The sequence below is a fragment of the Mandrillus leucophaeus genome, unplaced genomic scaffold (assembly GCF_000951045.1).
Source record: "Mandrillus leucophaeus isolate KB7577 unplaced genomic scaffold, Mleu.le_1.0 Scaffold212, whole genome shotgun sequence".
Lineage (NCBI taxonomy): Eukaryota > Metazoa > Chordata > Mammalia > Primates > Cercopithecidae > Mandrillus > Mandrillus leucophaeus.
Window position 1 is genome coordinate 536,170 of NW_012102166.1, and position 14,144 is coordinate 550,313.

Consider the following 14,144-nt stretch of genomic DNA (forward strand, 5'->3'; position numbering starts at 1 on the left):
GCCTGGCTAATTTTTTGTATTTTTAGTAGAGACGGGGTTTCACCGTGTTAGCCAGGATGGTCTCGATCTCCTGACCTTGTGATCCACCCGTCTCGGCCTCCCAAAGTGCTGGGATTACAGGTGTGAGCCACCGCGCCTGGTGTAATCATCTCTTTGAAACACTTTCTTCTAGATTTTTCTGTGGACTCTCTCCTCATTCCTCAAGTCTTCGCTAGTGCCTTTGGGGTCTGGCCTCTATCTGCCACCAGGATCCGGGGACTGGGTCACTGTCGTCCTTGCTGGCACACTCTCCCTAGTGATCCCTTCCAAGCCCGTGGCTTCAATACACCTATAAAGGCTGAAATTCCCACCTCTCCATCTGCTATTGGAGGCAGAATAATGGCCCCCCCAAAGACGGCCACGTCCTAGTCCCCAGAACCTGTGAATATGTTGACTTTTATGGCCAAAAGGACTTTGTAGATATAAATAAACGGTCATGAGATGTGGGGTTATCCTGGATTATCTGCATGGGCTCAGTGAAATCACAAGGGTCCTTCTATGAGGGAGGCCCGAGAAACATGGCTGCAGGGTGGCGTGCGCAGGCTGCAGGGACTCAGGGGTCTGTTGAGGCAGAGAGGAGAAGCAGCGAGACTGTAGGGAAGGCTGGGAGCCTCCCAAGGAGGCCTCTCCCATCCCAGAAGCCCCCAGGGCTGTCCCGGGTGGGTTATAAAGCCCCAGTGTAATCACAAAGGTCCTTCTATGAAGGAGGCAGGAGAATCAGAGTCAGAGAAAGACGTGAAGCTTGCTGTGCTGCAGGCTTAAGGAGGAGGAGGAGGCCGTGAGCCAAGGAATGCAGGCAGCTTCTAGAAGCCAAAAAAGGCAAGAAAACAGATTCTCCCCCAGAGCTTCTAGAAGGGACCCAGCCCTGCTGACACCTTTTCAGATTTCTGACCTCCAAAACTAGAAGATAATAAACTTGCATCTGGGCTCAGTGGCTCACACCTGTCATCCCAGCACTTTGGGAGGCTGAGGCAGGCGGATCACCTGAGGTCAGGGGTTCAAGACCAGCCTGGCTAACATGGTGAAACCCCGTCTCTACTAAAAATACAAAAATTAGCTGGGTGTGGTGGTGCATGTTTGTAATCCCAGCTACTCGGGAGGCTGAGGCAGGAGAATCACTTGAACCTGGGAGGTGGAAGTTGCAGTGAGCCGAGATCACACCACTGCACTCCAGCCTGTGTAAAAGAGTGCAAAAAAAAAAAGAGATAATAAACTTGTGTTGTTGTAAGCCACTACATCTGTGGTAACTTGTTACAGCGTCAATAGGAAACAAACAGAACTTGTGGTCTTTCCTGTCAAGTCTGCTTCTTCTCATCTTCCCCGCCACAGGAAATGGCACCAGTAACCACTAAGTCCTAAAGGCGAAGCCCAGGAGGCATCCTCACTTCCGTCGTGTTTTCACTCATGCCCTACATCCAATCCACCTGCCAACCTCGTTGGTTCTTTCTCCAAATTCTTTTTTCTTTCTTTCTTTTTCCTTTTTTTTGAGACAGAGTTTCACTCTTGTCGCCCAGGCTAGAATGCAATGGCGCAATCTCGGTTCACTGCAACCTCTGTCTCCTAGGTTCAAGCGATTCTCCTGCCTCGGCCTCCCAAAGTGCTGCGATTACAGGCACCCGCCACGATGCCCAGCTAATTTTTGTGTTTTTAGTACAGACGGGGTTTTCACCATGTGGGCCAGGCTGGTTTTGAACTCCTGACCTCCTGTGATCCACCCACCTCAGCCTCCCAAAGTGCTGGAATTACAGATGTGAGCCACCATGCCCGTAATTATTTCTAGAAAGCAGCTCTTCTCCAAATGCTCCTTCCATCATCATCCTGCCTTGTCTATGGTAATAGCCTCCTGTTATTTTGTGGGGTTTGTTTGTTTTTCAGGTAACATCTTGCTCTGTTGTCCAGGCTGGAGTGCAGTAGTGTGATCACAGCTCACTGCAGCCTTGACCTCCCAGGCTCAGCGATCCTCCTACCTCAGCCTCACAAGTTGCTGGGCCTACAGGAGTAAGTTACTGTGCCCAGCTGATTTTGTTTATTTTTTTTATAGTGATGAAGTCTCACTGTGTTGCCCAAGCTGATCCTGGGCTCAAGCACTCCCACCTTGACCTTCTAAAGTGTCAGAGAGGCCAGGCGCAGTGGCTCAACGCCTGTAATCCCAGCACTTTGGGAGGCGAGGTGGGCGGATCACGAGGTCAGGAGATCGAGACCATCCTGGCTAACACAGTGAAACCCCGTCTCTACTAAAAATACAAAAAATTAACCAGGCGTGGTGGCGGGCACCTGTAGTCCCAGCTACTCGGGAGGCTGAGGCAGGAGAATGGCGTAAACCCGGGAGGTGGAGCTTGCAGTGAACCGAGATCGCGCCACTGCACTCCAAGCCTGGGCGACAGAGCGAGACTCCATCTCCAAAAAAAAAAAAAAAGAAGTGTTGGAGAAAGACGTGAAGCTTTCTATGCTGCAGGTTTAGGAGGAGGAGGAGGAGGCCATGAGCCAAGGAATTCAGGCAGCTTCTAGAAGCCAAAAAAGGCAAGAAAACAGATTCTCCGCCAGAGCTTCTAGAAGGGACCCAGCCCTGCTGACACCTTTTCAGACTTCTGACCTCCAAAACTACAAGAAAACTTCTATATTAATAGAAGTGAGCCACCATGCCTTACCCATTTATTTGGTTTTTAGTTTACTCATGTAGTTTTTTTGTTTTCTGGTTTTTTGTTTTTCGTTTTTTTTTTAAAGACAGAGTCGCCCTCTGTCACCTAAGTTGAAGTACAGTGGCGTGATCACGGCTCACTGCAGCCCCAACCTCTCAGGCTCAAACGGTCCTCCCACCTCTGTCTCCCAAGTAACTGGGACCACAGATGCGTGCCATCACACCTGGCTAATTTTCTTATGTTTTGTAGAGATGGGGTTTTGCCATGTTGCCCAGGCTAGTCTCGAACTCCTGGGCTCAGGTCATCTTCCTGCCTTGGCCTCCCAAAGTGCTGGGAGTGAGCCCTGTGAGTTACAGTGAGTTTCAGGCATGAGCCACAGCACCTGGCCCACTCATGTAGTTTACACTGTGTCCCTTCTGTCAGTGGCAGCCCCAGTTTCTGGGTGACCAGTACCAGCATTTCCTGCCTCAAGCCCTCCACCATGCTGTTCCCTCCACTGTGCTGTTCCCTCCACTGTGCTGTTCCCTCTCCAGCTTTCTGTTCCCTCCACCGCACTGTTCCTTCTCCAGCTTGCTGTTCCCTCCACCATGCTTTTCCCTCCACCGTGCTGTTCCCTCCACCGTGCTGTTCCCTCTCCAGCTTGCTGTTCCCTCCACCGTGCTGTTCCCTCCACCATGCTGTTCCCTCTCCACCTTGCTGTTCCCTCCACCGCACTGTTCCTTCTCCAGCTTGCTGTTCCCTCCACCATGCTTTTCCCTCCACTGTGCTGTTCCCTCCACCATGCTGTTCCTCCACCTGCTGTTCCCTCCACCATGCTTTTCCCTCCACTGTGCTATTCCCTCCACCGTGCTGTTCCCTCTCCAGCTTGCTGTTCCCTCTCCACCTTGCTGTTCCCTCCACCACGCTGTTCCTTCCACCACGTTGTTCCCTCTCCAGCTTGCTGTTCCCTCCACCATGCTGTTCCCTCCACCTGCTGTTTCCTGTGCCCAGAACCCTCATCTTCCCCTCTCCCCAAGGTTGGCTTCTTCTCCTTCCCCAGTCTCGCCTGTCACCTCCTCATAAATGCTTTCCCAGCCAGCCCCGCCTCACAACCCAGTTACTCTGCTTCGCATCACCCTGTCTGATTTCCTTCTCAGAACCTGTCATCGTCTGATACTGCCTATTATCTGTCTTCCCCACCAGACAGTAGGCTCCCCAAGGATCTTGTCCATCTTCTTCACCATGTTATTCCCAGGGCCTGGAGCAATGCCTGGCACAGAGCAGGGGCTCAGTAAGTATTTGTTGAACAACAGCCCAGGCGACAGCTGAGAGGGCTCATCTGGGGCAAGGCTGAGGGCGGAGAGCTGGGTGCAGCTGAGAGCTGCTCCTCTGTTCGGGCTCTGCAGCTGAGCCCCCAAATTAGGTCGCTTCCTTAGCAACCCTGCCTCTCTCCCCAGCCCCGACCTCAGCCCTAGACCCAGCATCTCCCTCCCTGCTCCCCCATGAAGGGTGGAGTCAAAACCGGGCTCCACCCCAGACCCCGTTTTGGTGCGGTAGGTGCAGGCCTCCAGTCTCTCCTTCTCAGTCCTCTGCCCAGGCTGTTTCCTCTGCCTGCGATGCCTCCTCCTGCAGACCAGTCATCCCAAACCCCAGCTCCTCAGGAAGTCTTCCCAAAGGAAGTGCAGCCTGATCCCCTCCAGGCCCTGCAGCAGCCCTGACTGTAGCACCCCACCCCAATCCCCACCCTTTCTTCCCACCTGGACGGCGCATTCCCAGGAGACCATCACGTACAGCTGTGCAGGCTGTGCACTGCAGATCCCAAGATTGCCATTCATGTCGCTGTCAGGCAATGACATGGCCTGGGCCGTGTGAGCTGCCCCTGCTCCCCACACCTTTTATCCCCTACTGCCAGGGGTCTGCAGGTTTGCTGAGCACATAGCTGACAAACCAAGTAAACATTGACCGACCAGCTGGGCGCGGTGGCTCACGCCTGTCATCCCAGCACTTCGGGAGTCCGAGGCGAGTAGATCACGAGGTCAGGAGATCGAGACCATCCTGGCCAACACAGTGAAACCCCGTCTCTATTAAAAATACAAAAAAAATTAGCTGGGCATGGTGGCGGGCACCTGTAGTCCCAGCCACTTGGGAGGCTGAGGCAGGAGGATGGCGTGAACCCAGGAGGCGGAGCTTGCAGTGAGCTGAGATCGCGCCACTGCACTCCAGCCTAGGTGACAGAGTGAGACTCCGTCTCCAAAAAAAAAAAACATTGACCGACCAGCTCTGATAGACGACTGGCCATCAGCTGACAGCCACCGGGGCCCTATTACACCCTGAACTGGGTACAGCCCAGCAATCCTTGTCCATCTCCTGCTTTTATTTATTTATTATTTTTTCTTTGTTTGTTTTTTTGAGATGGAGTCTCACTCTGTCACCCAGGTTGGAGTGTAGTGGTGCGATCTCGGCTCACTGTAACCTCCGCCTCCTGGATTCAAGTGATTCTCCTGCCTCTGCCTTCCAAGTAGCTGGGATTACAGGCGTGCACACCACCACACCTGGCTAATTTTTGTATTTTTATTAGAGACGGGGATTCACCATGTTGGCCAGGCCGCTCTCGAACACCTGACCTCAGGTGATCTACCCACTTTGGCCTCCCAAAGGGCTGGGACTACAGGCATGAGCCATCATGCCCGACCTTATTTAGTATTTTGTATTTACATTTTTAATAATCTTTTTAACTTGTCACTGACTTGAAGCTCACATCTTGCCTTTACCCAGTTGTAACCTGTCCTGTTCTCAGGGTCTATTTCTTCTTCTTCTTTTTTATTTTTTATTTTTTTGAGACGGAGTCTCACTTTGTCACCCAAGCTGGAGTGCAATGGCATGATCTTGGCTCACGGCAACCTCTGCCTCCTGGGTTCAAGCGATTCTCCTGCCTCAGCCTCCCAAGTAGCTGGGATTACAGGTGCCTGCCACCAGGCCCGGCTAATTTTTATTATTTATTTATTTATTGTATCTTTAGTAGAGATGGGGTTTCACTATATGTTGGCCAGGCTGGTCTCGAACTCCTGACCTCAAGTGATCTGCCGGCCTCAGCCTCCCAAAGTGCTGGGATTACAGGTGTGAGCCCCCGCCCGGCCCTGAGGGTCTATTTCCATGTCTGCTGTCTGTCCCACCCATACCTTCTGGGGCAACCAAAACCCATGATGCTGCCGGCCCTGGTCTCTTACATTTTAGGAGAGGCAATGTGAGTGAGAGGCACACGTCATTCTCAAGCAGGAGCCCAGCCCCTTCCTTTTTCTAGGGCCGAGTCGGCCAGCCAGCGCACTTCCTGCCCCGTGCAGCAGGCCCGTGGTCTCAGGCCCCACCATCTGCAGCAGGGACCCAGAACTGCCTCCCGCCACATCCTCCTCCCCAGCATGTTCAAGCCTGGGAGCCCCTCTCTGCTTCAGCAGGTGTTCAGGGAGGTCTGCTGTTCAGGCAGCCCCGCTGGGCCCTCCCGCAGCCCCTGGCGGACTCAGAGCCCTCTGCACCACGGGCTCCAAACTCTCTCCTGCACCCTGGCCTCTAGGCTTCTGAGGGAGGGGCTGTGAACGTCGGTGGGACCTGGAGCTGGGGCGTGGGGTCACTGGGGTGTTGGTGGGAGGGAACTGGGCAGGAGACGGTTACAGAAAACGCTGACTAAAACCTGCTCATGCACCGCGAACAGTTTGGAAAACTGCGGAACCAACTGCATAACTTCTGACCCAGCAACTCCACTCCTGAGCCCATATGCCCTCCCCCAACATGAGTACATTCTTTGGGATCAACTCTGAGGGGTAAAAAAAAGAAAAAGAAAAAAAAAAACATTCATCCAGCAAAAGGAGGTGCACACCAGTGCTATTCCTCACAGCCCAAGGAAACTGCCCAAATGCCAGTCATCAGTACTGTTCACACAATGGGATACCCCAGAAGCCAGAAGAAGTACCGCCTCGGGCAACACGGTGGATGAAATTCACAGGCCTCATGTGGAGGGAGAGGAGCCCGACAGCGGGGCACACACTGTATGCCTCATTGATATTAAATTCAAAACCAGGCGAGACTAATCCACAGAGATGAAAGGCGGCTGGAAGTTACTCTTGGCAGCAGATGTGTCTGGAAGGGAGTGCGGGGCTTAGAGGCGGCTTAGGCGAGGCAGCTCACGCGCCTTGGATCTGCACGCTGCTTACACGGTGCTTCACTCTGTGGACATTCACTGAGCTGCAGGCTTATGAGGTGTGCATCTTTCCTTCCTTCCTTCCCTTCTTCCCCTCCCCTCCCCTTCCCTTCCTTTTTTCTTTAGACAGAGTTTCATTCTTGTTGCCCAGGCTGGAGCACAATGGTGCGGTCTTGACTCACTGCAACCTCCGCCTCCCAGGTTCAAGCGATTGTTCTGCCTCTCCCAAGTAGCTGGGATTACAGGCACCCACCACCACGCCCAGCTAATTTTTGTATTTTTAGTAGAGATGGGGTTTCACCATGTTGGACAGGCTGGTCTTAAACTCCTGACCTCAGGTGACCCGCCCGCCTCGGCCTCCCAAAGTGCTGGGATTACAGGCGTGAGCCCCCGTGCCCGGGCAGGTGTGTGTTCTTCTGTATGGTATATGTTGATAAAAATTTTACCCAAACCAAACACAATCTTGAGCTTTAATTCATCTTCCTGCCACGCAAAACTCCCTGAAAACGTCACCACCCCTCCTGGCTTCAAACCGTCTGACTCCTCCAAACCCTCAGTGCCTGGGTGACAGGCACCACCCACCTCTCCTAGCTGCCCCCTCTGACTCCTCCAAACCCTCAGTGCCTGGGTGACAAGCACTGCCCAACTCTCCCAGCTTCCTCTGACTCCTCCAAACCCTCAGTGCCTGGGTGACAGGCACCGTCCACCTCTCCCAGCTCCGTCTGACTCCTCCAAACCCTCAGTGCCTGGGTGACAGGCACCGCCCACCTCTGCCCGCTTCCTTTTCTGCTCTCAGCTTTAGCCGCAGGTCATTTTCTCAGTTTCCTGACCTTACACAGCCGGCCTCCAGGCTTCTGACCAAGCTGTTCTCTGTGCCTGCAATCCCCTTCCTGTTTCTTCTCATGCTAATTCCCACTCACCCTGCAAATCCTAGTAGACGCTGATGACCACACCTGCCTCCATACTCCCCCCGTACCTCGGACGTCCCCCACCAGAGCTGTTATTTTGTGGGGTCCTTGTCTCTCTTGTCATTGTCTGGCTTGTGTTTCCCTCATGAGCCCGGGAGCTCCATGAAGGCAGTGACCATGTCTCCCTTACTCTCTTATTCCTGAAATATTGCCTGGTACTGAGTAAATGCTCCATCAATACTGAATGAATGAATGAATGAATGAATGAATTGGCCCCACCCTTAACACTTCAATCTAATGGTGACCACACTTTTTTTTTTTTGAGACGGAGTCTCGCTCTGTCTCCCAGGCTGGAGTGCAGTGGCGCGATCTCGGCTCACTGCAAGCTCCGCCTCGCGGGTTCAAGCGATTCTCCCACCTCAGCCTCCCAAGTAGCTGCGATTACAGGCACCCGTCACCACGCCCAGATAATTTTTGTATTTTTAGTAGAGACGGGGCTTCACCGTATTGGCCAGGCTGGTCTTGAACTCCTGACCTCAAGTGACCCGCCCACCTCGGCCTCCCAAAGTGCTGGGATTACAGGCGTGAGCCACCACGCCTGGCAATGACCATACTTTTGACTGCACCAATGAAACGAGGATCCAGAAAGGACTCTCTAGTGATGCTGGAAACACTGAGCTCTGTTTCCCCTGCAGCTCTCACAACACAAAACAGTCCAGTGACCCCAGGTGAGTGGGGTTTTCCGTCCACACCAGGCAAGCAGTCCTTTGGCAGCCAACTGCAGCTGAGGGTCCTCACTTCAACTCAATTCCAACATGCTCTATTCAGAGGTAGCATCAGACCTCACAGGTCGAGGTCTCAGTCCCACAAGACCGTCCCCCACTTCTGAGGCCAATCACAAGACCCTAGTTATTTTACCTGTGCTTGTGACCAACCAAATATATCAGGGTTCCTGTGACTCCCTTCTTGGGTTCGATTTGCTAGAGTGGCTCAGAGAACTTAGAGAACACTTATTTACATTTACTGGTTTATGATAAAGAACATTACAGGCTGGGTGCCTTGGCTCATGTCTGTAATCTCAGCACTTTGGGAGGCAGAGGCAGGCGGATCACGAGGTCAGGAGTTCAAGACCAGCCTGGCCAACATTGGTTAAACCCCGTCTCTACGAAAAATACAAAACTCAGCTGGGCGTGGTGGTGCGCACCTGTAATCTCAGCTACTAGGGAGGCTGAGGCAAGAGAATCGCTTGAACCCAGTGGTTGCAGTGAGCCGAGATCACGCCCCTGCACTCCAGCCTGGGTGGCAGAGCCAGACTCTGCCTCAAAAAAAAAAAAAAAAAAAAAAGGATATTACAAAGGATACAGAGGAGGAGATGTATAAGGCAAAGTGGGGGTGAGGGGCAAAGCTTCCATACCCTCTCCGGGGCTACCCTCCAGAAACTTCCATGTGTTCCACTACCCAGAAGCTCCCCAAACCCTGTCCTTTCGAGTGTTTATGGAGGCCTCATTACATAGGCATGATTGATGGAATCATTGGCCACTGGTGATCAACTAAACCTTCAGCCCCTCCCCCTCCCGGAAGATGGGGGTGTGCGGCTGAAAGTCCAACCCTCTGATCCTGCTGGGGTCTCTCCAGTGACCAGCCCCCCTTTTGAAGCTATCTGGGGGCTGCCGGTCACCTGTCAACTCATTAGCAAAGAAAAAGACATCTATTACTTTGGAGATTCCAAAGACTTTAGGAGTATATGCCAGAAAATGGGACCAAATATTTATTTTGAGACCAAATATATTTTTATTTGTTATACTGTAAAATATGTATTCAGTCTTGGAATACCAAATACACATTTCACAGTATCAGAGGATCCACGTCTGCCTGGCTGTCGGGGTCATGGCCCAAGTCCCAGGGCCTGTGAGGCTGCCTCAGGAGCCACCACGACCCACCCATCCTCTATCAAGCAAAGCTCCTGCCCTCCCCAGCCAGGGACCCTGAGCTCCTCACCTGGCTCTGCCCCAGTGCCTGTTTGAACCCTGGGCTCACTTGCTCCGGTATGCTGGGTATGAAGGCAACCCTTGACCACTGACCAGCAGCAAAGCAATTGGATGGGCTGGGGTGGGGTGAGGAGGTCACCATCCTAGGCTGGGCCTGCTCAGTGGGAGAGTATACACAGGAAAAGCCCTACGACCACCCAGAAAAAAATGAGGGAGAAATCACTGCTTTGGATTGAAATCAATGACAGAGACGTAACAGCAATATGTAATACATAAACCTTGACCAGATCTGGCTTTAAAACAACACAGCTCTAGAAGTCATTTTGGGGCTGGGCACGGTGGCTCACACCTGTAATCCCAGCACTTTGGGAGGCCGAAGTGGGCAGATCGTTTGAGGTCAGGAGTTCAAGACCATCCTGGCCAACATGGCGAAACCCTGTTTCTACTAAAAATACAAAAAATTAGCCTGGCATGGTAGCGTGCACCTGTAGTCCCAGCTACTTAGGAGGCTGAGGCAGGAGAATCGCTTGAAACCGGGAGGCGGAGGTTGCAGTGAGCCGAGATCACGCCATTGCACTCCAGCCTGGGCGACAGAGCAAGACTCTGTCTCCAATAAATAAATAAGTCATTCTGGTGACAACATGGGAAATTGAAATGAGCCTCAGATCTCATGACCCTTTATGCCAGAGCTTCTCCTAACTACAGACATACTCCTACATCAGCACATGGCCACCATCGCCATCTGAGGGAATGCATATTTTACTTACTTCTTTTTTTTTTTTTGGAGACAGGGTCTCGCTCTGTCACCCAGGCTGAACTGCAGTGGCACAATCGTGGTTCACTGCAGCCTCGACTCCCCTGGGCTCAGGCAATTCTCTCACTTCAGCCTCCCAAGTAGCTGGGACGACTACAGGCTTAAGCCACCATGTCCAGCTGAATTTTTAATGTTTTTTGTAGACAGGGTCTCACTATGTTACCCAGGCTGGTCTCGAACTCCTGGGCTCATGTGATCCACCCGCCTTGGCCTCCCAAAGCGCTAGGATTACAGGTGAGCCACTGCACCTGCCAACCTTTGTATATTAAACTCTACAACTTGCCTTTTTCAACTCACAGTATGTTTCCAGATGGATCCAGGTAAACAACCATTGCACTGGCTTCATTCAGGGGGTCTGCTTTTAGTACAGCACTGTATGAGTTATATCAGTATTTTTCCCATTTTCCTAATGAGGAATATTGTCAGTCTTCCACGATTCCAAACAATCCTACCACAAACATTTTTTGTTTGTTTATTTTTCTTTTTCTGAGACAGAGTTCTCGCACCGTCACCCAGGCTGGAATGCAATGGCACGATCTCGGCTCCCTGCAGCCTCCACCTCCTGGGTTCAAGCAATTCTCCTGCCTCAGCCTCCCAAGAATCTGGGATTACAGGCGCCCGCCACCACTCCCAGCTAATTTTTTTTTTAGTGGAGACAGGGTTTCGCTAGGTTGACCAGCCTGGTCTCGAACTCCTGACCTCAGGTGATCCACCGGCCTCAGTCTCCCAAAGTGTTGGGATTATAGGCGTGAGCCACGGTGCCAGGCTCAGTTTTTTCTTTATTTTTTGTTTCCAAATGTTCTATACTGAACATGTGTTACTTCCATAAGGAACAAAAGAGCCTTAATATGCATTATTTTAAAATTGTCTTTAAGTCCACCCTCCCTCTAGGCAATGGAACAGGGAGAGGCCCAGTGAGGCGCGGGGCTGGGGTTCCGTGGACCCCACAGACTAGCCGGATGCCCACAGCCTCTCTCACGCCTTCTCTCTTTCTCCTGCATGCCCTTCTGAGAGAGAAAGTTCCTCTCCTGACTGTGGGGTGGGGTGCCATGGCCGTCCCTGGGGTCCATCTCAGGTTCCCCGGAAGCCCCCTCAGTCTGAAGGCCTCCTGCCCACCAGCCCTACTCACCAGGTCTGGTTGGTGCCAGGGTCTTGGTGCAGAAGGGAGCTGAGCACAAAAGGGGCACCTCCCTTGGGCGTGAGCCAGGGCCGGGCCACATCCACATTGAAGGCTGCCAGCGGGGCCAGGCCTGGGGGGAAAAGAGGAGCGTTTAATGAAAGAGGCCTTTTACTCCCATGATTCCAGCAAATCCTGTGGCGTCTTTAACCCTGTTTTACAGCTGAGAAAAGTGAGACTCCCCAAGGATCTTTGTGTGTGAGAGAGAAAGACTAGACGCAGGTGTATCTGACCCAGAGCCTCTGATTCTCCTACTAAACCAAGCTGTACCAGTACCCGAGCCCCCGTCCTCCAAGAAGCCACGCCTAGCTCTCCCCAAAGAAGCACTTCCCGCCTCCTCACGCCTCTTACTGTCATCTCTGCACCTGACAAGCTGAACGTACTCACATTACCGCGTCTTGTACCGAAGTGACAGTAGACTGTGAGCCCCAGGAAGAGGGCCTGCTTATGTTCTATGTACCCCTTCAAGCGACCCAAGAGAAAACATGTGTCCCCAAAACTGCCTGCACAAGAATGTTTTATTCGGAAGAGCCCCAAACTGCAAAGAACCCGAATGTCCAGCAACAGGAGAATATGGAAAAACCCACTGTGGTGTATTCCTACGATAGGATCCTACTCAGAGGTAAAGAGGAATGAACAACAGATACAGCAGTGTGACGAATCTCAAAAATCATTATGCTGGCCGGGCGCGGTGGCTCACGCCTGTAATCCCAGCATTTTGGGAGGCCGAGGCAGCTGGATCGCTGGAGGTCAGGGGGTTCGAGACCAGCCTGGCCAACCTGATGAAACCCCGTCTCTACTAAAAACGCAAAAATTAGCTGGGCGTGGTAGTACGTGCCTGTAATCCCAGCTACTCGGGAGGCTGAGGCAGGAGAATTGCTTAAACCTGGGAGGCGGAGGTTGCAATGAGCCGAGATTGCACCACTGCACTCCAGCCTGAGCAACAGAACGAGACTCCGTCTCAAAACAACAACAAAAATCATTATGCTGTGTGGCAGAAGGCCTTACATCTTTCTTCTTTCTTCTCATTTATTTGTTTTTTTTCTTAAATTTATTTACAGCAGAATAGGCTCACAAATTCTATTTTATTCAATGGTTATAATCTGTTATCACCATATTGGTTCTTAAATTGTCCCTTATTTGGCCTTTCCATGAAGGAATAATTGGTACTGGATTAATTCTTTCACCATAAACAACTAGAACACTAGACAAAACGGATAAAACGTTTTCAGACATTTGACAACAGGCAGCGCAGGGCAGTGATCTCTAGAAAACACAAACAAATAACACGAGCCCTGTCATTACCCTCAGCTTTCTTTCTGGAGGAATTTTATGACCTTGATGCAGGGAAAGGGAATTCAAGCAGAGCACAGCAGATTTGTTGAGCGAAGGCAACAAAAATCATATTGTATAACTCCATTTATATGAGGTTCCAGAACCAGCAAAACTGAATCTATAGTAAAAAGAAAAAAAATGCCTAACAGGATGAGACTAACTGGGAAGGGACTAGAAGGAACTTTCTGGAATGATGAAAATATTCTGTATCTTGATGGGTGTTTGAATTACCAAGGTGTGCATGTGTTAAAGCACATTCAATGAATGGTCCACTTAGAATTTGTGCATGTCACTGTATGTAAATATTACCTTACAAAAGAAACGCAGACACATTTTGTTGATATGTATGCTGAAATGTTTAGAGTTGAATTATACATAAGTCAGCAATTTATTTTTATTTAGTTCTTTTTTTTGAGATGGGGTCTCGCTCTGTCTCCCAGGCTGGAGTGCAGTGGTGCAATCTTGGCTCACTACAACTTCTGTGTCCCAGGTTCAAGCGATTCTTCTGTCTCAGCCTCGCACGTAGCTGAGATTACAGGTGCCTGCCAACACGCCCAGCTAATTTTTGTATTTTTAGTAGAGACAAGGTTTCACCATGTTGGCCAGGCTGGTCTCAAACTCCTGACCTCAAGTGATCCACCTGCCTTGGGCTTCCAAAGTGCTGGGATTACAGGTGTGAGCCGCCACATCCAGCCTGCAATTTACTTTAAAATGCATCAAAATATAAGATGGCTTGCTGGATGGGTAGATAGATATATGTGATAAAACAAATATGCAAAAGTGTTAATGATTGTCAAATTTAAGTGTGGTAATGCAGTTGTCCACTGTATAATTTTTCAACTTTTCTATGTATTTGAAATTTTTCATTTAACATTTTTTGGGGAAAAATAGGTATTGAAAGTTTACCTCCCAAAGAGGTTTTGCCAAGTCATACTCCAACCACAGCATGGGAGAAGGTTTGTCTCCCCACAGTGTTGCCTGGACTGACTGTGAAGACATTTTCATCCTTATTTTAAGATTATCTCACCATCTTATTCCAAAATTATTTTTTGCTTTTTTTTTTTTTTTTTTTT

At 50.9% G+C, this 14,144-nt stretch overlaps 1 protein-coding gene across 1 annotated transcript in view; it reads right to left on the minus strand.

The window, feature by feature from the left end:
• ITGAE (integrin, alpha E (antigen CD103, human mucosal lymphocyte antigen 1; alpha polypeptide)) overlaps positions 1 to 14,144 on the minus strand; it is a 101,934-nt gene that overhangs the window by 75,205 nt on the left and 12,585 nt on the right. Inside the window, exon 3 of the mRNA XM_011980454.1 lies at positions 11,689 to 11,809. Within this exon, the coding sequence (XP_011835844.1) occupies positions 11,689 to 11,809 (121 nt within the window). The remainder of the gene's footprint in view (positions 1 to 11,688; positions 11,810 to 14,144) is intronic.